The sequence below is a fragment of the Ascidiella aspersa genome, chromosome 4 (assembly GCF_963924565.1).
Source record: "Ascidiella aspersa chromosome 4, kaAscAspe10.2, whole genome shotgun sequence".
NCBI classification, from domain to species: domain Eukaryota; kingdom Metazoa; phylum Chordata; class Ascidiacea; order Phlebobranchia; family Ascidiidae; genus Ascidiella; species Ascidiella aspersa.
In genome coordinates, this window is record NC_139450.1 from 11,977,773 (window position 1) to 12,001,190 (window position 23,418).

General features: G+C 38.4%; 1 protein-coding gene across 1 annotated transcript in view; it reads right to left on the minus strand.

The window, feature by feature from the left end:
- Window positions 1-21,880, minus strand: part of LOC146147890 (intraflagellar transport protein 172 homolog) — a 31,050-nt gene extending 9,170 nt beyond the window's left edge. Inside the window, exons 1-38 of the mRNA XM_083388363.1 lie at window positions 21,804-21,880; window positions 21,398-21,541; window positions 20,716-20,868; window positions 20,177-20,322; window positions 19,847-19,990; window positions 19,361-19,519; window positions 18,822-18,945; window positions 18,427-18,522; window positions 18,176-18,238; window positions 17,644-17,818; window positions 16,894-17,067; window positions 16,144-16,221; window positions 15,669-15,769; window positions 15,043-15,186; window positions 13,677-13,771; window positions 13,191-13,298; window positions 12,799-12,883; window positions 12,650-12,727; window positions 12,212-12,304; window positions 11,145-11,321; window positions 10,422-10,493; window positions 10,277-10,350; window positions 9,839-9,939; window positions 9,295-9,464; window positions 8,436-8,623; window positions 7,567-7,702; window positions 6,972-7,064; window positions 6,510-6,572; window positions 6,159-6,262; window positions 5,760-5,854; window positions 5,395-5,458; window positions 5,215-5,326; window positions 4,525-4,706; window positions 3,055-3,165; window positions 1,962-2,085; window positions 1,186-1,359; window positions 571-657; window positions 385-481 (exon numbers count right to left, since the gene is read on the minus strand). Coding sequence (XP_083244489.1) covers window positions 385-481; window positions 571-657; window positions 1,186-1,359; window positions 1,962-2,085; window positions 3,055-3,165; window positions 4,525-4,706; window positions 5,215-5,326; window positions 5,395-5,458; window positions 5,760-5,854; window positions 6,159-6,262; window positions 6,510-6,572; window positions 6,972-7,064; window positions 7,567-7,702; window positions 8,436-8,623; window positions 9,295-9,464; window positions 9,839-9,939; window positions 10,277-10,350; window positions 10,422-10,493; window positions 11,145-11,321; window positions 12,212-12,304; window positions 12,650-12,727; window positions 12,799-12,883; window positions 13,191-13,298; window positions 13,677-13,771; window positions 15,043-15,186; window positions 15,669-15,769; window positions 16,144-16,221; window positions 16,894-17,067; window positions 17,644-17,818; window positions 18,176-18,238; window positions 18,427-18,522; window positions 18,822-18,945; window positions 19,361-19,519; window positions 19,847-19,990; window positions 20,177-20,322; window positions 20,716-20,868; window positions 21,398-21,541; window positions 21,804-21,842 — 4,423 coding nt within the window. The 5' untranslated portion in view covers window positions 21,843-21,880. The remainder of the gene's footprint in view (window positions 1-384; window positions 482-570; window positions 658-1,185; window positions 1,360-1,961; window positions 2,086-3,054; window positions 3,166-4,524; window positions 4,707-5,214; window positions 5,327-5,394; window positions 5,459-5,759; window positions 5,855-6,158; window positions 6,263-6,509; window positions 6,573-6,971; window positions 7,065-7,566; window positions 7,703-8,435; window positions 8,624-9,294; window positions 9,465-9,838; window positions 9,940-10,276; window positions 10,351-10,421; window positions 10,494-11,144; window positions 11,322-12,211; window positions 12,305-12,649; window positions 12,728-12,798; window positions 12,884-13,190; window positions 13,299-13,676; window positions 13,772-15,042; window positions 15,187-15,668; window positions 15,770-16,143; window positions 16,222-16,893; window positions 17,068-17,643; window positions 17,819-18,175; window positions 18,239-18,426; window positions 18,523-18,821; window positions 18,946-19,360; window positions 19,520-19,846; window positions 19,991-20,176; window positions 20,323-20,715; window positions 20,869-21,397; window positions 21,542-21,803) is intronic.
- Between the last annotated feature and the right edge of the window lie 1,538 nt (window positions 21,881-23,418).

Genomic DNA, 23,418 nt, shown 5'->3' on the forward strand with positions numbered 1-23,418 from the left:
CAGAAGAAAAATGCTTTTTAGGATTTCCTATTAAATGACCAAACTGTTTACTGAGGATTTTGACCATAGTAACAACTTGGGAGTTAATGGGAAGACGCAGGTCTGGCGTTTAATGTTTAACAAACAACCCCGCAATATATTGCTTTGTTGGTGTGTATTTGTTAAATATATGAAGGGCCAAGATTTGGCTAAACTATAAAATAAAAAGGCTCTAAAGTACATTTTTGCGAACTCTGCGAATAAATGTACAACGGAAATATAGGTCGGTATTTTGATGTAGGTATGTTAACTACCCTTTAATAACAACTGTGACGACCCTGAAAGAAACAGCCAAAGCATTCATTGTGCAATGATATAATCCAATGTGTAAAACAACTTGTATACCGTGTTGGACGTATAGGTCCAGTGCCTCCAAGACGTTGTCGTCCTTTAGCAAATGAGCGGCGTACTGGGCCACGTACTTGTGGAGGACCTGGTGGCCCTGCGTTTGAAAAACAACAACACCAGTGAGGCCCTCTGTGGACGAACAATCGCTACCGTGACGTCACAATTGCTTCCTATAGCACTAACCTGCGGCTCGGCGGTCTGGATGCACTTGTCCCACTGGCCGCGCTCCACGTACATGTCGAGCGCCGCGATCACATCCACCGACGCCATCTGCGCGACAAATTGTGACATCGCTGTTGAGCATTTGTGTCGTCACAAAGCGCCTGTCTTACGCAATCGCATCTGTCCTTTTTTATTGTGACAGGGTTTTTACACTTGAACTGAGTGTGGTTATGTTTTGTTTTTGTTTTTTTGGGGGAAACTCAACAATTGAAATCAGTCTGTTAGTCTTTGAACGATGTATATTGTATTGGACATTGCCGATTTCTCGATAAAATAAATGTGGCACACTGCTCACTTATTTGCTCACTTAAGCCCCAACAAAAGATCTGCCATCCTGCTATGTGGACAACTAAGGTTTTAAAATTAATAACGATTAAAAATAGTTCAATTCTATGTTCGTTGCCCAATTTTGGGCGCTTGTTATGCATAAAGTTATTTATCTAGGTTTTGACGAATTAGAAACTGGCAAAATAATCAACTACGCCAACTTTATTCTTAATATAATTATTCGCGTTCAGCAGCAACATCAGCATTTCATTTCATTTAAAAAGAACGCCAGTGCACGCAGTAACACACCCCTTTGGTATCGCCGTGGTGCTTGAGGTGCTTCTTGTACTTCTGGTCGACGTACTGCTCCAGATGCGGAGCGTAGTCGCGGCACACGGCCTTGGCCTTCTGGAAGTCGCCTGACTCCATAAAGGCGTCGGCCGCCTCCTGAATCATGTCCACCTGTACGTACAGCTCTGCCGCCTGTATAATGGACAGACTATTAGTGATCTAGTTTTCTAGAAATTAGCATGACCATAGGGAAAGAGGGGAGAAAGCAGACTAGTGACGCTGTACTTTTCAACCGGTGGTTTATTGGTATTTTCTAGGTAACCTATAGCCTTTAAATCCTACTGATCCAAATGGAGGCTAACAATTTAATAACCCCTAAATTGACCAATGTAAACATTTATCAACTAAGGAGCTCAGTAACTTGGTTGACAACTTCTCTTGTCCAAAATATGGAGGAATTGATGGTAATAAATATCGTTGAACCTTTACTTATATTAAGGGTTTGACCAGAAATAAAGACCACACTTCAGTTAACCAGGAAATGGATTGATTACGGATTGAGAACTTTCGAAAAAGGAGAGGGCTAAACACAAAGTATTTGCTAAAAGTTAAGTATTAGCTTAAGTTAGACACCAATTTTATTTATGAATTTGCCAAAAAGAATCTACAAAGGCCCAAGGAATCAAATCGAGGTTAACTGCTGGTCCACCGGCAAACGAACAACCCGGCGATCGGTTGCCCCCAAAAAACACAAACTTACAAACGATACACGAATGAAACAACAAACAGGTGACCTGCTCGTGCTTCTGTATGCGCTTGAGCTTTGGTCCGAGCAGCTCCACAACGGCCGTCGCCTTGTCGCTGTTGAGGAACTTGAGCGCGAGATCAGCAGCCTTCGACCAGCACTTGTCCAGCATCCTGTCGCGCACAAGTGCCCGTTATTAGCGGCTTCGCGTTTGGCGCCGCCAAATTGGGCACCGGGAAACGAGCGGGGGAAAACGTTTGGGGCTAGAACGTTCAGTATATTCTCATGCCGCTCGTTTCTCATATTCTAATGGCGAACGTTTCTCGGCTGGGATAATGACTGCGGTGGCTAGCATCTCAAGGGTTGACATCGACAGTAGTCAAATGTTGGCGAAACGTGTTGAGTAAAACTTTTCGCCTTGCAACATTTTGCTGCTGTAGTTAAATAAGTTAAGAGCAAAATTTCAGCACCACTCTTTTTAAAACTGCGGACTTTTTTACATTGATTTTTATAATACGAGCATTTAAGGCTAATGAAGAAATATTAGGTTCGTGACAATAAAAATAAAGGTTATCGGCGTTCCAAACATGACCTAACCCTTTGCCAGGCGCATTTTGAGTTATAGTTGGGCCGATCTAACCCTAATGTGCACGACACGATACACGTTTGGCGCTTTAGGAAAAATCTGTAGGTGCAAAAATTATGCCGCACGAGCATAACGACGAATAACCCACTGCGCATCGTCAATCCGGAACGATGGCAGTCAGATTTAAGAAATACGGATAAAAACACTAACTCAAACAACAAAAAAAGTTTTATGCCAATGGTTATTTCTATATAGCTATAAGGAATAACATATATAACTAGCGGTAAAAGTGTTAACTGTAAAACCTTTAACAGCGTCAATCAAGGCAGATTTCATCGGCCAGCATAAAAATCTACAGAGAAAGGATCGCCTAGATTAGTTTACAAAACTATAAGATATTTATTAATTATGTTGTACGTCGTGCGACGAAACACGCAAAACACAAAAGGCGCAACACCGGACGGGGACCCCTGGGTCTCTGGTTGCCCATTCACAACGACAGGCAACGGAAACAAGCGCACTGCGTGTGTGTGTGAAAGGAAGATATGTGTCTCACCTGGTGTCTGGTGTCATGTCCGACGACACCTTGCAATAACAGGCGATGGCCTGGCTGTACTCGCCACGAGATTCCCAGTCCCTGGCCTGCTTCACCAGACCTTCGACGCCACTGCGTGGAGAGAAATACGCTATAGGTTAGTTGGTTGGGTCCACGGAGCACAACAAAGGTGTCAGCGTTAGGGAAGCTTATATACGTGGCTACTTTTCATTAGCCTGAAAAATATTTTATAAAACTCTTTTGTGCCGGTATTGGCTTATTTCGAGCCGTCCCAATTTACGTTTCTTTTCTAGTTTTTTTGCTGTTTTTTTAGGGGGATGGTTAATGACACTAAAAATATATATTTGTAATTGCACTGTGAATGCTAAACTTTCCGACGGGGTAGAATTGTGATAAAAAACTCATTTGAAGTAATGTGATAGGCTCTCTAAAACTTAATCGTGTGCTCGTCACTTTGCCTATGCGTGTACCAATTTTATTTAGCATTTTATGATATTAAGTTTTTGAATCTATAATTAAACCTAACTAGTCAATTATGAAACTATTTTTTGAAAAATGACGTAAAGTAATATTTTAACATTTTTGTTCAGTTTTTGCTACATCCGTCATTGAAACCCAATACGTCAGATCACACAGTTATAGAACACTTTTTGCGAAGAGTAAGTAGCAAGACAGTTTACAATTGTAACTGCAGCTTTAATAACACGCCAATCCATAGCAGGTTACCAAATGTAATATAATGCCCCTGAAGTGAGCGAAAACGCGTTTCGCGAGCAGCGGAAAAATTCCGCGGATTTCTTTCCATTTCGCGCATGGCCGCTCCCGGCAAGGGCGCGAGCGTAAACTGAATCAGCGCATTGTGACACAGGGCATCCCAGGGAACGTGTGGGAACATCTCTATACTGTCAATAAAGCGGCCCCAAATCGCCGACCCCCTTTTCCGAAAACTCGCGTGTGCGTGTTGTGCTGGCGTGGTCTTTGAAGTTGATCGTGTGAAAACAAACGTCACTGGTATGGTAAAGCCCATAATTACGGCCCGGGCCGAGGCCTTGGCTTAACCGCTGCCACTTTTTGGATTCTAACATGGGAGCAAGTTACAAACTGTTTACATTAAACATACGTTAACGCGGTATGGTAGGTAAACAGTCTAACAAGTAACTAAGTAATAATTAAAAATATATCTTTCAGCAAATGTTCAGCACATATATCGTGTTGTAATTCTAACTTAAAACAGTATTAGAAAGCTATACTAGTGGACGTTTAGTAAACACACAAAAACATTGCATTTTAAAAGAGTAAATATTAGTGAAAAAAATGATTCCTCATCAGCCCAAATTCAGTAAAAAATGGCAGAGTTATTTAACAAAAAAAATCGAACAACTAGCTCAAATGTGCCAAAATGTATGGTATTCTTTGTATGGTTACAACATAAAAAGAGAAAAATTAGTATTAAAAACAGACTCGACCCACCTGGGCCCAGCGTCGGAGATGACGGCGTCGTATTCTTGCTGCAGTATCTTGGCCTTACCTGGCGCCAGATACTCGTTGCCTATACGCAGCGCCTCGGCCCACATGCCCGCCTCCTTGTAGTACTTGGCGCACAGGTCGGCCCTCTGTGCCCGCAGCAGGTAGCCCTCCGCCTGCTGGAACTCCTGCCCGCAAGCACAGAAATTGGTAAACGAATCGACAAATCCCTTAAAGTTGCCGTTTTTCGGTGCGTTCGCCAAAACTCGAGTTTTCATCAGAATATGGGATTATATAATGCATTATATTTATATTTTCCTAATTGAAGCTAACTCGTTATTCGGCTGACGAAATTCGAAAGTTTCTTGCAAGTTCTTATTTTTGATGGTAACACAAAACATTACCTTTGTTTCTCAGCATTTCTGGATTTGAGTAAAAAAATAAAATAAAAAATCGAGCCCGAGACTACAAAATAAAGGTCTTGCGAGAAAAAAAATCCAAATTGTCATTGTTATATTCAAAAAGAATATTTATTTATGATGTGAAGACTGTGGTGATCTCTTTAACCACAGTAAAGTGTTCATCAAAGTATATATACACAACGGTTAAGGTTATGGTGCCTATGACTGATTGTGATTCTAGCGCATTCAGCAAATTTAATGCGCACGATTTAGGTCAAATGTATTCTGGACAAACCTTCTGATCAAATGCGACCCTTCCTTGCCCGATGAGCACGTCTTTGACTGAGTCGGCGTCGTGAGCCATCGCCACTCGCAAAGCGCTGTCCCAGTCTTGGTTGTGGACGTACCTAAGAAAAGTGGGGAATGAACTTGAATGAAGATAAGTGGTCCGAATATAAGAGACGGCTACACTTACATGAGAACGGCCTCCTTGGGCTTCGACGCTTTTATGAACTCGGCTTCGGCGTCTGCGAATTTCCCTACGGATGCAAACGACAACAGTTGTCTTTCTTACTTTTTCACTTTGAATGCAGAAAAAAAGGCTTTTACATGAACAATACGGATTGATAGAGCAGACAATTATTTTGCAAGTATACTACTTGTGGTATAAATGGTTTTAAATATTTATTTTTCATAACGTACGATGATGGTTGTATTATCATCGTCAAACTCTAATTTTGCATCTAAATAAAATTTGCACAAGGAAGCACATCAAGTGGCGTATAAAAGACTATATCGTTTTACCAGACCACATTGAGCAGTTTAATAATTTCAACTCACCTTCGTCTTCTAAGTACATTGCGTACTTGAGGTGAATGTCCGGCATCTTCGTTTCCATTCCCGTCTTTGCGAGGTCGAACGCAAACTCGAAAGCGCTGCAAAAATTAATACAAACTGTGAACTGCACGGAAAGTCGATGTAATTACTGAAATCAACAAGTACAACGCAATAACTATACGACATACGTTATGTTTCCACATAAAACAACTTTGGCGAGATCTGGCGATTTTATTAAAAAAAATAACCAACAGGGTTTAGATTTACAAAAAAATAAAATAAAATAAAACAGAACAAAAAATGTTTACAACATGCGTTTGCTTCTCAGATGTTAACTTGTTAAAATGCCCAAATTCGTGTCAGTTCCGATTTGTCTAAAACAGCTCCAGTGTTACAACTCACCAATTATCAGCGGCGTAATCAATAGCTGCATCGAGCAATCCGAATTTGGTCAAAAGCTTTACTGCCGAATCTCCACCAAGAGACCTCGCCCACAGATAAGCGACCTGGGTTAAGTAAATATCAAGTGAATTCATAATTGATTTGGAAAAAAACATAGTAAAAATGCATGTTAGTTGTTTTGCAAGTTATACATGCTGACTTTATACGAATACAAACGTTTACTTTTTAAAATATCGGCATACTTAAAACCTATAGGCAAACTATATGTTTGGGGTCTTGAATACCATAACTGTATTTTTCATTTCACATTTCCAAAAAACACTTAACTAAGAGTAAAATATCGAAACTTACCTGCTTGTGTGCAGTGGCTGTTCCGTGAGACTTGGCCACTCTGTAGGCGTCTTCCCACAAATCCTAGGCGGAAAAACACCCATATTAAAACACACATCGACGAACAGGATATTTTATTAGTGATATTCTCTCTAAATAGCAATAAAATCAGATTTGTTTTTTGCAAAAGATCGTTGTGAAAAGTGCAAAATTCGTTATCAGGAAGGCGGGGGGATATATTAGTAGGTATTTTGTCCAAATATTCAGCAACTAATCAGGGGGAAAACAGTGGCTTAGTAAGTGTCAACCTTACACACATAAGTGACAACAACCAAACCGCCTAATCCTTATTATTCGTCATCTAAAATGAGAATATCAACAGATAGGCGATTGATTGTCTACAGATTTTACTTTTCAACAGTATATTAATTATTCACAAAGCAAGCGATACAAATGAGTGCACCAGAATTGTATACGACTAACCCTTTGTCGATACATATTGACTGCCGACTTCCAGCCACCTCCTTCGACGAAGTGGAGTTCCGCTTGTTGCAAATGATCTTCGTTCTCCAGTTCCTGAAACAAACGCAGAAAGTTCAGTGGGTGGTAGGAAAGGGTGTTATTCGGTAGTAATAAGAAAACGAAAAATCGGGACCCATTTTAATACCAATATCTATCTGGAAGCACAATTGGCATATTACGTTATCAAACGTACCTCGATAAGGGTAAAGCTACAGTAAACGATTGATAAACTGTGACTATACGGTATTCTCAACTTTTTGTTGCAGATTTTAAGTTTTTCTTGCCATTATTAAATCAATGTTTAAACGCTGTCACCTAATGGATTATTAGAATAAATCTAAAGCTACAACCTAAACGTTTGAACTGATTGCGGTTCTCTCAATTATCACGAACGTCCAATAGGCAAAGTTTCTATCTCCATTAAATAAATATTCGTTGGATTTTTAAGCTTTTTTACCATTATTTAACTGCTGTTTAAACGTTATCACCAAATAAATTGTAAGAGGAATCAAGTGGAATTAATAACTTGAGACGAGTCGACACGTGCTTTTCTGACCTTGGCCAGATGAAGGTGAGTGTCCTGCAGCAGGTCCGGGTGATATTCTCGCACCAGCCGTATCATGTCCTCGTACCTCCGTAAGTTCTTGTGCATCGTAATGGCGAGGTCCGGCTCCTCAACCGTCAAGTAAAGTCTGGACAAAAAAGTTTTTTGGGAATAGGAAAGAAAAACAAAATACTCGAGGCAAATCCAGGCCCTCCAGCGGACGAAAGTGTAGATAAATGTTTACTGCTAAATTATCAGTTTTAATGCGTCAAATGTTAGTTTGAATCTACAAACTAGAAATAATTAATTGGTAAGTCAGGGCAACTTCAGCGCTGCAGTTTATCCACAGTTGTGTAGAAAATTAACTGCATATAATGTGGCATTCCTTAGTGCATATCGACTAAGTAATGCCACATTAAGGATTTTCATGCTATCAGCATTTCATTAATTTTCAGATATGGCGTTAAAAAGTTACGTCATGGCAGGACGTCTAAAACGAGTGACCGCTCGAAACCAGGGGTTATCGTTTAATGTGTTGCACAAATATCCAACTAAAATCCTAGTTTAACTTCTTGACCTTTTGGCCCCAGCCCCCAGCTCCATGGATTTACCCTTCGCAGTTTTGTGCAGGGAAAAAATGAATTTTGGTAAGAGGTGATATGCAGGTGGTGGAGCCCTACAACTTTCTCTGGTGAAAACACCCAGTGTCGTTGGAAACATTGCGTTGATAGTTAATTTGAAACTATAAACCCCAAAGTATAAATTGGTAAGTCAAAACAACATTAGCGCTACAGCCACCGCTCTGATAAAAAATTAACTTTTATATCCACAAAGTAATGCCATATTAAGGACCGCCACTAACTCCAATCACATTTGGCTACCTCTCGGCTTCCCTGTACTTGGCCTTGGCTTCCTGCTGCTGCGCTGTGGTGATGTAGAGGCTGGTCACCTCTTCGGCCTTCATGCACGTCTGCGCCAGCTGGTGCGCCTCCTCCCAACGCTCCGAGGCCAGGAGCAGCTCGACCGCCTCGTGACGCGATCCCGCCTTCATGAAAAGCCTCGCCGCCGTCTGCGAGTCAAAATTTGAATGATGCCATTGCGCTTTGGGCGCGCGATTGATGTAATTGTGCTTTTGGTTTGAAAATTTGAATGATGCAATTGCGCTTTTGGTGCGCGATTGATGCAATTGCGCTTTTTGTTTGAAAATTTAAATGATGAAATTGCGCTTTTGGTGCGCGATTGATGCAATTGCGCTTTTTGTTTGAAAATTTAAATGATGCAATTGCGCTTTTGGTGCGCGATTGATGCAATTGCGCTTTTTGTTTGGAAATTTAAATGACGCAATTGCACTTTTCGTTTAAAAATTTTGGAGCGCGATTGTGCGTTGACGACGGATGCGGGGAAAAACTCTACCCTTTTCGTAAGTTTTAACTTTAAACTAGCTATTTTTTCGGACCGAATTGAAAGTGTGCTGAATTGGGTTAATATCACTACTCGCCTTTTACTCGCACCCCCAATTATAGACTTAAATTTTTTTCGTTTGGATATTTTGATAATGGTGGAAGGGACTTTACATTGTGTCAAAACTTTACAGGTCTGAGATTCCTTCAGGTTTAAAGTACACAGTTGCTCGAGCCAGATATGTCAATAAAATTGTTGGATTTTTGCAGTCAGAAATAAGAACATTTCTGTCTATAAAACAGTATATTCGACCACTGTAACACCATTTGTAACACGAACCTCGTGGTCGTTCATCTGCGAGTAATGCATTCCGATCTTGTGATAGTACTTGCCACCAAACGACGGGTCCTGGCTCTCCAGGATCAGTATGGCTTTCTTGAACTGATTAGAACCGATGGCGGCCTCCACGGCCTTCTCGGTGGCGCCTGACTCAATGTAGTGGCTGATTGCTGGGTAAAAAGAAATAGTTCTGTTTAAATCCCGTTTTTTTCCTAATGGATAAGCTAAATAATGAAAAAATGATAACATGTTTAGGTCCACTGCCACAAGCCAAACATCCATTAGTTCTCCTGTTGTAAAATAGGCGTTTGTGTTGTGCGTGCTCGAATTGTTTTCATTAAAAAATACTGTTTCCGATTTATAACAAACGAGAACCGACGACATAACATTACTTTTTGCGTGTATGAATTAAATATGTTTTTATCAGTTTTTTATAATGGTAAATCATTTTGCCTTTTAAAGACAAAGCTTGACATATAACAATTCCAACAAATAGAAAAACAGTGCTAAGGGTGCAACTGCGCCAAGCAAACAAAACACTCACCGGCGTCCAGTTGTTTCTGCGAGTTCAGATGTTCAGCCCACTCGAACTCGAGACGCACAACCTCGGATGGAAATGAAGAGCGAGCCAAGGCCACCGCACGTCTAAGGGGTTAATAGCAACGTTATGACTTTTTCCGCCTGAGTTTGCTAATCTTCTTTTAGTATAGCCACTTTTTGAATTGAACCCGCACATATGGGGCTATAAGGAGTGCTGTACATGTGCTGTAGAGATACTGCCACAGGTTTTGTGAATACATTTTGCTATTTTTTAGACATTTAGCCAAAATGTACGTCTACAATTCTATGCAATTACTTTAACTATAGTGGAGATTTACGAGTTGACGTAATAAGGAATAGGCAATTTACGATTTAATCCAACCACGTTTTACAATGCCGAGCAAATTGGCGAAATAGCTGCATAGTAAATAGAACAGCATACCTATAAGCCTTGTCCCTTCTGTAGCAATCCAATGCGCCCTGGAAGTTGCCAGTTTTTTCAAACAGTTCTCCGGCCTGTAATTTAAAAGAAAAATGAGTTGCACAAACATCAGAACGGTATACCTACACGCAGAGATGCAACCCACCTGTTCATTAAGGTCGTACTTGAGCAATCCGGATGCTATCTGCTCCATCAGGTTACGGTTCGACATCAGATCCTGGAATTGGCCAGTGTCGGTTTAAATTAAGCAACAAAAGCAACCAGCGACTTACTCAAAGATCGCATTTAAATAAAGCGTTTTATTACAATTAAAGGTAAAATAACCGATTTAAAAACAGAAAAAGTGACATTCGGAAAATGATTGGTCGTTATTACTGATGACAGTCAAAATTTGTAATTAAAAGCATCATATTGTCAAGACCGACATCTATATGTTGTACTAAAAATCAGGGAGTCCGAGGTGCGCACGCGCAAATTTCGAAACTCCGCCAGATGTAATTTGTAAAAATGGAATAGCAAGTGGTGGAATATTTGGCAACCGCGTATTGTGGATGGATGAAATATATGACACATGACACCCTTGTGAGTGAATTGCTAAACATCCACTGTATTTTAGTTAGTTGGTAAAAAATTAGTTAATAAATAAAACACAGGCTGTAGAGTAGTCTAAGCCGGACTCGGGACTCGTCGAAATCGGCACATTTGGCCGGAGTCGCATTCAGGACTCGGAAGTCGGACTCATTTTCATTTTTTCGCAGAAGTTTGACTCGGGATGATTTAACCGACTCCTCAGTCCCGCCTAAAATTCGCTATTGTTGATGTGGACAAAAACACAGCAGCGCGTAAAACTAAAGAAATGGTTGCTGACCGATCGCGACATGGCGAGCTTGGCCGCTCTGGCCGGAAGTCCGGCCTTCATGTAGAGCGCGATGGCGCCGTTCCAGTCGTCCTGCTGTTCCTTGAGCGCCCCGGCCGCCTCGTCCTGGTTTGTGTCGATCAACCACTGGTAGTAGGCCTGCTGCAGCTGCTCCAGTTCGCTGTGGTTCTGCAAGCAGTATTGTTTGTTGTTAGAATTCAGTGGTTCTTAACCTTTGGTAACCTGTCAAACCCCTATGTTATTCTGCAAGCGTTCGTCTAACCCCAAATTTTTGCTCAGTATTTGTTTCTTCCTCCTCAGCTGAAACTGGGCATAATCAAATTATAAACTTACATTTATATAGGTTATATTGTCCAAAACTTCAATTTATAACTTTACGTGAGACATTGGCACATAAAAGAGATTCGAATTTAGCTTGAAATAACATAATTTATGTTTTAGAGGATATTCGACATTCTCGCCGAACCCTTGAAACAGCTGAGTCGAACTCCAGGGGCTCGATCGAACCCCAGGTAAGAACCAGTGTGTTAGATGGTTTCATCTAAATTTTGGTTGCGAAAAAATCGTCAAAGACCGATCTGTCTGATCCGTGAAGCTACGAATCACCGAACAAGTCTCGATTAAATAAAGGAACGATAAAGAAAGACAAAAAGAGAATAAAAATTCAAAATCACCATTTTCACTTAAGCTTTTCGACAACTGAAAAGATCCCGACATTATGTATAGTGGTGCATTTTTTCGCATTGCAAGCGTATAGCGATTATAAAATTGTTCTTCCGGCAAATATTATATTTAATTTTTTTAAACGGGCGACCTTGTCTTAAAAACGGTGTTATATTGTGTTTTTTTTTTATTGTTTGGCTGCTATATATAATTTTCGTCCAGTTGCGAGTTAATCGCCATGATAAAGATTTTCTGTATAGGTTGTCGAAGAGTCGGTACATTTATTAAAAAAAAAGTTTGCCTGGAGACCAATTTTAAAATTGATACAATGCCTGGTAGCACATCAGTATATTCAGAAAAGCGTAGATTGATAAAACTAAAACAGCGGCGAATACCTTGCGTTCGGCCACCGATATTGCATCGCTCCACATGTACATGTCCTGGTAGAACTGAATGCACTCGTCCACGGCACCGTTCTCCAAGTAGATCTGAAAAAGAAAATGTCAAAATAAATTTAAATTAAAGCCCATTCAGAAGTAGGCATTATTTTTTTTAACGTTTCGAATAACTCTTTATTCATTTTCAACATAGAATGTTATGTTAAAAACTATGTTGAAAATGAATAGAGTTATTCGAAACGTTCAAAATGATACCTACTTCTGTATGGGCTTTGATTATCTTATTAGGTCTTACTACAACCTCCAACCATTATGCTCCAAAATGTAAATTGAAATAAAAAAGCAAGCTGGTAAAAAACAACAACTTACAACTATTTAACACAAACTATTGAAACAGGTCGGTGGCGGACTCTTTTATGCAACTAATCTACTTACCTGTTCGGCTCGCTTGAAGTCCTTGTCGAAGGCGGCCAACCGAGCTTGTACTTTGTAGCTTTCCAAGCCGTCCCCGCCCTAAAACACACAAATATACGGTTTTTCGAAAGATTTCTTGATACGAAAGATTTGAAAACTTAAATACGCACGGTTTCTTTGGCAAAATCCTCCATGATTTCGTTGGTTTTCTTCAGGTAACGCGCCTTTGACATGTCGCCCAGAGCGGCATAGCACCTTAAAAGGGAAATTGAAAATTAGAGTATACAAAATGGCTGTATTCCAATATTATATAAAAACAAGTGTATATAAGAATAAGAACTCTAAACGTATTAGCATTGTAAGCAACTGCAACTGAAAGACTAACAAGCTTCAGTACAAAGGCTAGAGCTCCTTACTTCTTCAAGCACAAACACAACGTAAAGGACAAACCAAGAATAAAATCACATGAAATAAACCACATGAGAGATCAGACAACATAAAACACTTGAACAATTCAGATAACTTAACACGCCCTGTACGCCTTTACGGTTGCAAAGCCTACCTTTCGGCGATGTAGAGCTGCTGTCCTTCCAGTGCCAGCTTGCTCAGAGTGCTCCACATTGCTTCAGTTTCGGGAGACATCTCTAGCGACTCCAGGAAACTGACAGCCCTGTGAAAAAGAGAGGGGGTTAGTTGTAACTAAATTGTGGAACAGTGCTTTTCAAACTTTTTTATCTTTTGACGCACTAATAAGATAAAACTAAAGTTTCGGCAAATTACCAACATTCATTATAACTTATTTAGGTAATCGAAGGCCTCCTGTTGTGTCGCGGCACACTGTTATCGTGTATGAAAAGTTAAATACGGGGGTATTATTTTTTAAAAAATAGCAAATCACACCTTGACGGGCGACTGAACACAAAGTTAAAATTAAATTGGGTTAGGACTAAAATTAATTTTTTAGCTATTCTTAAATCGACCAAAAATAATCATTTAGGATTAAATGGTCTTTTGAAGGCTTCCGTCATACTTTGGGAAAATGCACTACCTGTCGAAATCGCCATCGTCAGTGGCGGTTCCAAATTCAATGAGACCTTCGTCAAGCGTGTATGTCATCGTGTTTACTCCGTCCTGGACAAGCACCTGGACCAAGAAAATATACGAAAATTGACCCGGGGTGATAGATTTGTAACGCCTAGTGGCGATAAGCTGGCGTCTGCAGCAGGTAGTATGTTAATGACATACATGGGTGTTGGGAATTTTGTATACAACATTCCAAAAAAATTAAAAGTTTTCTTGCCCTGTACCTTACGTAAGCACATTCACTCATACAGTCGATAATTCTGTTTTAGTCAATACAAAACGAAGTCAAGAATAGGCTTGACAAACTTTAAGAATGGTATTGTATAATGGTATCTTACCAAGGCGATTATTTAAAGTTTAAATTCTATTACTCTGTCTTTGTGGGAAAATATACAGTGACCATAAATACACTCACTCTTTTGGTAAAAAACTCTTGCGAATTTCTTATTTACTTTATGTAACTGCCTAACTCTCTGCGTTTGATACATTAAGCTAAAGCTGTCAGCAAGTAGAAAACCTGAGTCTTTCCGCCCAGATAAAGCCCACTTCTCTTGTTAGCTGCTGGCGCTGAGGCTGTCTTTTGTATAGACGTACTCGGATTATTGACCTGTATATACAAAATTGCTCAATATTCATGCTTTCTTTCTACAGGTCTTGTGCATCCTTTTAAACCTGATCACAACCTAAAATCACCTGTACACTCTCGGTCAAACTACTCCCGTCAACCTTTGCAGATGACTGATCCTCCTGATGTAAAAGATAAAATAATTTGAATGAATTGAATGGCCAAATGCTATTTCTGTGTGTAATATGTCGCCGTGTGACCGCCACGTCTTAGTCCGATCATTCTAACTACATATTGAAAAAAACTTTTTTTTACTGTTATTCTTATTACACCTATGCCTCAGGTTAATCCAGGGTATCTCAAACTGGGGGCCATGGACCCCTTGAGGGTACGTAAACTAGTTTTTGGGGGTTTATTAAGCCAAAATTCAAATGGTAGTCTATATTTAAACAGTAATCATTTTTTGTAAAGAGTTAAATTAAAAATGAAACGCTTTTGCAGTGATGTTTATTTAGACTCCATTTCACTTTTACATTTTTTAAACCGCAAGTTGCAGATTTCTAAAGTCCATTTGTATTGTGACGTCAATTTATGACGTCATCTTTTTAATTTCTTGCCCGACTTGGTCCACGCGAAGTAAAAACAAATCTTAGGGGTTCATGGTAAAAAAAAGTTTGAGAAGCCCTGGGTTAATCTTATTTGGAACTCTCACACAAAAAAAGACACATTTAAATCAACGAATCGTCTCTGTTAGTTAAAACCCCACCTCGGTCTTTCCCTCGGTCCGTTCTAGGTCCACGATCTCGCCCTTAATTGGGAACATGGTGGCGCCCTCTGGTGTATCGATGTTGTACCACACGCACATGTTCTCGCGGTTCTGTGCCACCAGCACGTCGCTCTGTGGCACCCACTGTGAGAAGAACGAGTGGTAAGTGTTAAGAAAAGCAAAACAAGTGACGACATTAAGTTGGCCTTTTTAAATGAGACAATGTTGCGAGAACGAACAATACCAAACATCATAACAAGTGATCATGGTTAAACAACAGTAGCACTACACGCTTTTCATTCTTTAAAGTCTACCTAATAATTCTTGCATAAAAAATAAAAATAAAATCTCGGCACTATAAAGGGCAGTTTTAAAGCTTAGCTTTGATCGTTGATCGACCTGTAGCAATGGGCATTCAGAAGGTGAATCCTATATATATCTCCAATTAGGGATTTACATATGTAATCAAATCTAAAAGAATGCAAAATAGAAGAAATGACAGAGATTTAAAAAAAAAAAAAAAAGACAAGGGTTTAAATAACGAAGGTTTCAATTTAAAAAGCATGTTTAAAATACCAATTCTCTGGCTAAATGATATGGAAATAAGCGATTAGTAACACCCTTACCTGCACGAAGGAGCAATAGTTCAGTAGAGTCGTCTTCTGTTCAGTTTTGACATCATAGAGATGCAGAACAAGGCGTTTGTCGCGATACAGAAGTTTTTGAGCTAAAAACAAGTACAGAATCTGTAAGAACGCTTGGCACGTATGGAGGTGTCAAGCTAGCAAAATAATAAATTTTCTTTTAAATTAGGCACCGGAAAACATATGCTATGCGTTCTAATAAAAAGTTCAGAAATTATATATCATTTATTCTTCGAAACGAACAATTTTTTGTCAATAAATATATTAATAAGAAAAGAGGTCACATCTTAATTACAGATCCTTTTACTGTGACCACGACATCTTAGGTTTTTAACGTCTTATATTTTGCTAACTAAGCCATATTTAAATATGACCATTAAATGTTGTTAATTAAAAAAATTGGAAATGAGTTAGAACGTTGTCAAGCTTCAACTATATAGGGTAATATCATTCTTACCGGTTTCGTTGAGTTCCAACCAGTCGAGTTTCGAGTTGTGGTGAATAGTCGCGATCGGGTATGACGTTACAAGGTCAACTACAAATTCAACATAAATTTTAAAATAAAACACAGCGCACTGTTTTTAAAGCATAACGAAATGTAACATAACTTCCACGGCTGATAAACTGGTTTAATGTTGCTTAACCATTGCAAGCGGGGCGTTTTAGACCAGTTATTACCAAACTGTGTGCCTCGAGAGATTGTCAAGCTTGACTCGGGCGAGTAACGAGTAGAGCTAGTTGCGTAATGACGAATCTGCGAGTAATCGTTTGTTTATGGTGACGTCTTCCTTTCCATCATGGTCACGTTTAAAGGATTATTTGGAAAATGAAATTCACTACAATCAAAGTCATAGGTTTAAGCAGTTCACTAGGAGGTTTAAAAACAGACACTTGTCCTATTTTATCCTATAGTAGAATGTCCAATGTGATTTATCAATCAAACGACTCTGCTGAGCATCAAAAATGAGCGAAACTTTTTGTGATTTTGGAAATTAAGTTATTTGTATCACCAATAGGCATACTCGCAAGCATTTTCGACTTAAATGTGCTCTATTCACAGTATTATTGAAATGTTTAGAAGAAAACAAAAAAGTATCAAGAGGCTAAAAAGGACCATATCCGTGACCACATTGCCACAAACTTTAGAAAATAGAACTTTTTACAGAGACCAACAGCGTCAATTGCAAAACACGGACATACAACCCACCAATACAAATAGTCTTGGGGTCGACGAGGTAGGCCATCTTCTTGTTGTCGTCGAACTGCTTGTGCGCGTGCTGTCGCTCGTTCAGACGCACACTGATCAGGTGCGGGTTCATCAGCTCTGTGCGCACCGAACCCAACACCACGTTGTTACCGTACTCGACCAGGGACAGTTCACCTGCAACGGCGAAACGCTTTTAAGCAATCGGGACTGTTTTTTTTTTAAGGGAACAAAGATAAAAAAGTTTTCTAATGTCGTATGTGTGGCATAAACGCGGGCGTTTCGTTTTAGACATTAAGTTCAAACAAGGGCTTATTATTTCTATTTTAAACTTGTTTACGCTCTTTTAAACTGGTTACTGATCGAAGCCGGTCAAAACATAATATATTAATCCTAGATTAAAGTGTGGACCTCTTAATTTGCTAAATCAGCTATCATAAAACATAGCTTATTATTCAACACAAAATCTAAATTTTCGGTCAGCATTTATTTGTGCAAAAAGACACCAAAAAACGGCGTTGTACGTTTTACCTTAAAACGGCTTTCAATACCCTCGAAATAATGAAGTAAACTGTTAAACACGATAAAATTATAGGACGCAGCATGATTTCACAGCAATTCGACAATAAAAACTTCCCCAAATCAAATAGACCACAACGCGGAAAAATCAAGGCGTATCTGGCGCGAATAGGCCAATAAAGATCACAAGAGCTAACGCGAATAGCTGAAATGACGAGACCTTAGTAACCTTACCGGCGTTGAAGATCATGCAGACGTTCTCGTTCTCAAAGAAGTACTTCTCGTTGCCGCCGGTGCCGTGCCAAGTGACCTCGGACAAGCGGTTGTAGAGCAGGTCGCCCAGCATAAGCGTGTCGGAGGTGTGCGCCACCAGAAAACGGTCGCCGCCTAGGATCTTCACTTCGTCGATCTTGGATCAAAGAATAAGGCGCGTTTTAAGCGGTAAAGTCGACGAGAAATCGCGTTACTTCTTGTTCGGGCGCTTTCTGGTGCGATCGTACCAGGAGAAAACGAATCATAGCGAGCCAAGCCTTGTGAGCTATAGAGCATATAACTACGTTCGGTAAAACTGCAGTTAAAACACTTTCTGTCCATTTCGTCTTCCCTAAAATATTAAAAGGTAAATAAAAGCTATAAATACGTGTAACGACGAAACGTACATGTTTGAAAATGTTTTAATAAAACATTTTAACTTTAGTATTTTAATTCGTGTTCGTGAAATGATTCGAATGCATTTAAAGTCATTAGAACTGTTTATAATACTGACCTCGTATCCATAGTGAGACTTGAGAACCACCCTTGTACCAGTACTCATGTTGCGAACGATCACCTTTAAAGTAAAACGGCAGAACATTAACAATGATTCGCATACAAAAAACTCCTGATGGATTCATGATAAATTTTGAGGTTTTTCGGTCGTACAACCGTGTAAATAACGGCATAGAAGTCCTTTAGTTGCAACTTCGTTGACTTACAAGGCCAGAATTTGATAGGACAGTTAAACAGTCGCGAACCCACCTGAGACAGTCCCACGTATGTCATCTCAAACTTGTTTTTGTAAATTGACCTTCTCAGGCAGCAGTCAAACAGCTCAACGCCACCGCATAAGGTACCCTGTTAAAAAAAAACAATCTCTGCTATTTATAACTTGCAAACGGTTTGTAATGATATAACGATTTTCGTCACAAGTTGTTACATTGTTTAAGGACTTTTCCAACATTCGAAAATTAAGGTTTTCAGAACAAAATACCTAAAGTTTTATTAAAAAACCAAACACCTATAAACAAAAACAGACGGCGAATGCTGCATAGCTACCAGCACTGAAGAACATAGATTGAAACTATTTGGAAAATATCGACTAGTAAATTAAACCTACTACACCTATCCTATGGTTCGTCAGCCTAAACGTTTACCGCGCACAGGCGTGATCCATCTTTCTTCCAGGCAAGGGAGGTAATGGTGTAGAGGTTTTTGATTTCCTTGGGCTTGGCTTCATCCCAAGCACCGCGTCTTGGGCTGTAGTTGAACAGACGCAATCTGACAAAAATAGCTTCAAATTTTAACATTCGTTTGAACAAATATATGCACCAAAATTCAAGTGAATAACTTAACGTAAAACTTTAGCAAAGTTTAGATTCAAATGTAAATTGACACAATTATTAAAGGTGGGGGCACTGCTAATTTGTTGTCCAAATATTAGTTTTTTGGGTAAGTGTATTTCTCTAAAATATAGATATGACAAATTATTGCACTGACAAGAAAATTTAAACTTACCTACTTCTACTTGAAGTTAAATAATTGAATATTTTGACAAAAATACTGTTTGGTATAGCAGCAAGTGCAAATTTATTTTCATGCACAACATAAACACACAAACAGACATGCCTTAATCAGTTGCTGTTTTAAACTTTAGTGACTATGATAGTTTTTGGCAATATAACTACAAACTCACCTGTCATAGCTTCCAATTACAACGCTCTGTCCACTTGGATTCGCAACAGCAACAGTAAACTCCTTCTCAGTTTCATCGCGGGAAAAGTCAAAGTTTTGAATAGCTCTGCCCTCGCGGTTGTAAACCACTACTCTTCGGTCGCAACCAGCAACAACAATACTTTAAATTGAAAACAAAGTCAAATGAGAACAAGCTGTCACTCAAATAGGTTTAAAAATTATTGTAGAAAACTTTCTGTTATTAAACTTTTGTAAGACTAAATTTTAACGTTAAGAATTAATTTCAACAGTGCAAATCTTCTTTAGTATATGTACATTTTATAATTAAAGTAACAACATTAATTGCTATATTGACAACCAGTGTTTTCACTAAGCACAATTTTTTTGCATTTGCGCAAAATTTTGGGCACTTAAGCACTTGGTAAAAATTAGAGGAAGCACTGTTGACAACCATTTATGAAAAAATTAATAATTTGGCCCGGAGTACCTTGAAGCAGCCCAAGCCAGTGCGTAGGGTGGGCATGAATGAGTCAAGATCTTTCCCTGCGATTCACCACTGCCTTCATCATCAAAGAAATATCTCACTAGAGTTCCATCTGCATGACCTGAGAGTACCCCCTTTCCACTTTGGCTACAGTTGAAAAACTTGATTTTAGTTATGTACAATACATTTAAAAAGCACAAATTGTTACTCTTGTGGTAAACAATTACTAGCACTTCAATTTCTCTTGTATGGTTTGAAAAATACATCTACTGAATGATAAACATTAACTTATAGATAATTTACTTATATTGTATACATGAAATAAAACTTTACTTGGTAGTCAGAGCAACCACATAAGATTCTGTCCCATAAATGGTTGACGATTTGTTGGTTCTGGTGTTGGCCAATCTAACTTTGCCTTCAACCATTCCAAACACAATATGGTTTTCCATTGGCCACATCAAGCATGTAACAGCACTCTAACAGTAAACGGGAATATTATACCTTACTTTTATGGATTTCATTTTCAATGAACAACAGTAATGTTTTATTAAATACTGTTAAGCAGGGTAACTGGAAAGTTGCTGGAAGTGGTAAAGTTTTGAACCAATTCACAGCTTGTTTGTACATTTTACGGTATGTGATTACATAAAGCACTACTGGTAAAAAAAGCATGTTCGAACAAGGATAGCCTTACAAGCTTTTTTTCTAAAATTTCAAAACAGGAGTATGAAAATAAGTCCTAATCGGTCCCCAATAATAAAACACTAACAAATGTACCAAGGTAAATCACATGTCCAAGCAAACCACTAATAAAGATAATTAAAAAAATACTGTCTTTAAATTAAAACAAAAAGGGTCAGATAGCTTACTGTTTGGATAAACTTGTTGCAGATAACTTTTTTTTCTCCCCAATCCTCTCCTATTTTGTATACATAAATGATGTTGTCGGTCTGGCCAAGAGCAATCTTTGTTGAGCATGGTGAAAATGCGAGTGCTTTCACTGAGTAGCTTTTTTTTCCATACTGCAGATAAAACGCGATAATGTCACCAACAAGTTAAGTCAATGATTAAGCTAAAGTTTTCTGAAGAGGAAAACACCAACTGTAAATGTGCTGTTCCAGGTAAAGATTCCACTAAACAACACAACATAAAATGTAGTTCACTTCTTTAGCATAAAAGTGAAAATGGGTTAACTGGATTTTGACCATGAATATAAAACTATCTAAATCTAGACAATAGATATGCAACTAAATCGCCATAAAGAAATTTGACAAATCATAAAATAAAACATAAATATATTATTTATATCACACACAATTGAAAAGCAACCTTTTTTAAACCAGCAATAACTAAATGCTGTCTCGAATCATAGCAATAACCACCTAATAAAAATACTAAATAAATTTAACAGCAGAAACTTTGTTCAGGGATTAAACCAATATTAAAATCCATTACCTGGAACAAAACACCTTTTCATTATTCAAAAACCTGTGACTATAAAATATAAAAGCATGCAGCCATAAATAAAGCAAAAAAATTAGGTAGCTATACCTTTGAATCAATAGGTTTCGATGAAAATTTGTCCCTTCTTTCGCCACTTTCATCATATAACAACACAACTCGATCTGATGTGCACACAGCAAGCTTGTTGTTGTTAGGTGACCATCCCATACAACAAACTTTGGCAGCTCCAAGCTAAAAGAAAAATAATACTATAATAAAATATATTTATTCGTATATATTGACAGAAACAACTAAAAACAATAAATTTGAATAATAAAAACACCACACATAAATTAGTTCCATGCATATAAAATTTATTTAAAGTTTTATATTATGCCAAACTTGGCAATATTATTTCTTACTCTGACTTAAACACTGACAAATAAATCATCTAAAAAAAATTTAAAAAAGAAACTTTACAAACGCGTAGGTTAAAAATAGTAAAATATCATACCTGAGGCTCCAAAAGTGTTTTCATATGCTTTAACTGCATTTTATATGCTCTTTGTAACTAAATTTTGACAACGTTCAGCACGAAAACTCTTTGCCTATAACAAGTAAAAACAAAAATGCTTAGATGTTGCTATATCTTAAAAGAAGCTGTTGTCAAATTTGGTTTATTTTACTCATCGATGCCAGTTTTGTTTTATATTAGCCAAATTTTGAAACACAAAATAACATTTCAAATTTTAAAAAATATATAAATTAAAACTATTGTTTTTTTCATAATGTTTCAATTTTATTTTGGGGATTTTAACATGTAATTTTTGCCTGTATAAGTACGTCAGGAAAATTTTGATTATCATACAAACGTAATCGGGTGAAACGTAACTTGTTTGGTTTTAAAACAAAGTCAACGACAAAGCAAATTGCGAACATGAATCTTGTTCTGATTTATAAACAATTTAAGTTATTTAAAGAAACGATTAAATGGGATGCCTGCCACCTTTTGCTAACCCTTACGCTGTTTTGCATGATCCTGACGTTTTTGCTTTCCGATTTTAAAAATCGTGTGTCAAGTTTATAATTTTTGTTTACTATTACTTTTAGCAGAAGTGGTTGCCATTTTTCATTTATCACACGGTTACAAACACATATACAACTTCAAATCGATGGCACATGTCGCACGTTTATTTTGAGTTCCTATTGTAGCGGATCTCAACCCTTTATATCCCGCGGACCCTTTACCCGCTATTGATGTTCAATCCCCCCTAAGCAAATTAGCACCTGCATGCAAACGTACTTTTAAATGTGTCGATCAAAAGAGAGTTTAGCCTCTTTAAAATCGTTGGCTTTTAAAATGCTATATTTAAAAAAAATACCAAATTTTGGCGCTCGTCTAGAATCCTACCACAACGAACATTATTTGGCTTAGGGTGCCGGTTAGCGTTTGGGTTTGGGTGAGTCCAGTAATAGTTTTGAAAAATATTACTTGACCTACGCACACCCAAACACTAACCGACACCCTAACCCACATATTATGCATTGCTTAATAATCATTTCAACGTTGTGGTAGGATTCTAGACCAGCGCCCAAATTTTTAGTAATAAGTTTCGCTGAATGATAAAGATTTGTCATGGCATGCAGCCACTATGGAAAGTATGGCAAGTGCACCTGTGAGTTTTTTTAACCCTTCAAAAGTGCACCCCAAAATCAATCTGAACTGCACCCCTAGTATGTAAAACTCTTGTACCGCATGTATTTACAGTGAAATGAATGTATAATACAGAGTGCATCAGAAAATCATGAAGTGCACTTTCACCGTGCACCTGCGAGATCTCGTCAAACTCTGCCATACAGTCCTGACTGCATGGCAGATCGGCAATAAATAACAAACACAGAGCACACAGGACATAATGCATTGTGACATAATAATAAGGAACTGTACACTTCAGTCATATGTATTTTCCTGCCTGTGAAAAAACACCTGTACTCCACTGTGAAAAGTATGCAAGTGCACACTCAAGTTTTATTAAACCTGTCAAAAGTTCACCTCAAAAAATATATATACTGCACCCCAAATATGTAAAATGCTTTTGGGGCTTACATTTACAGTACAATGTATGCAA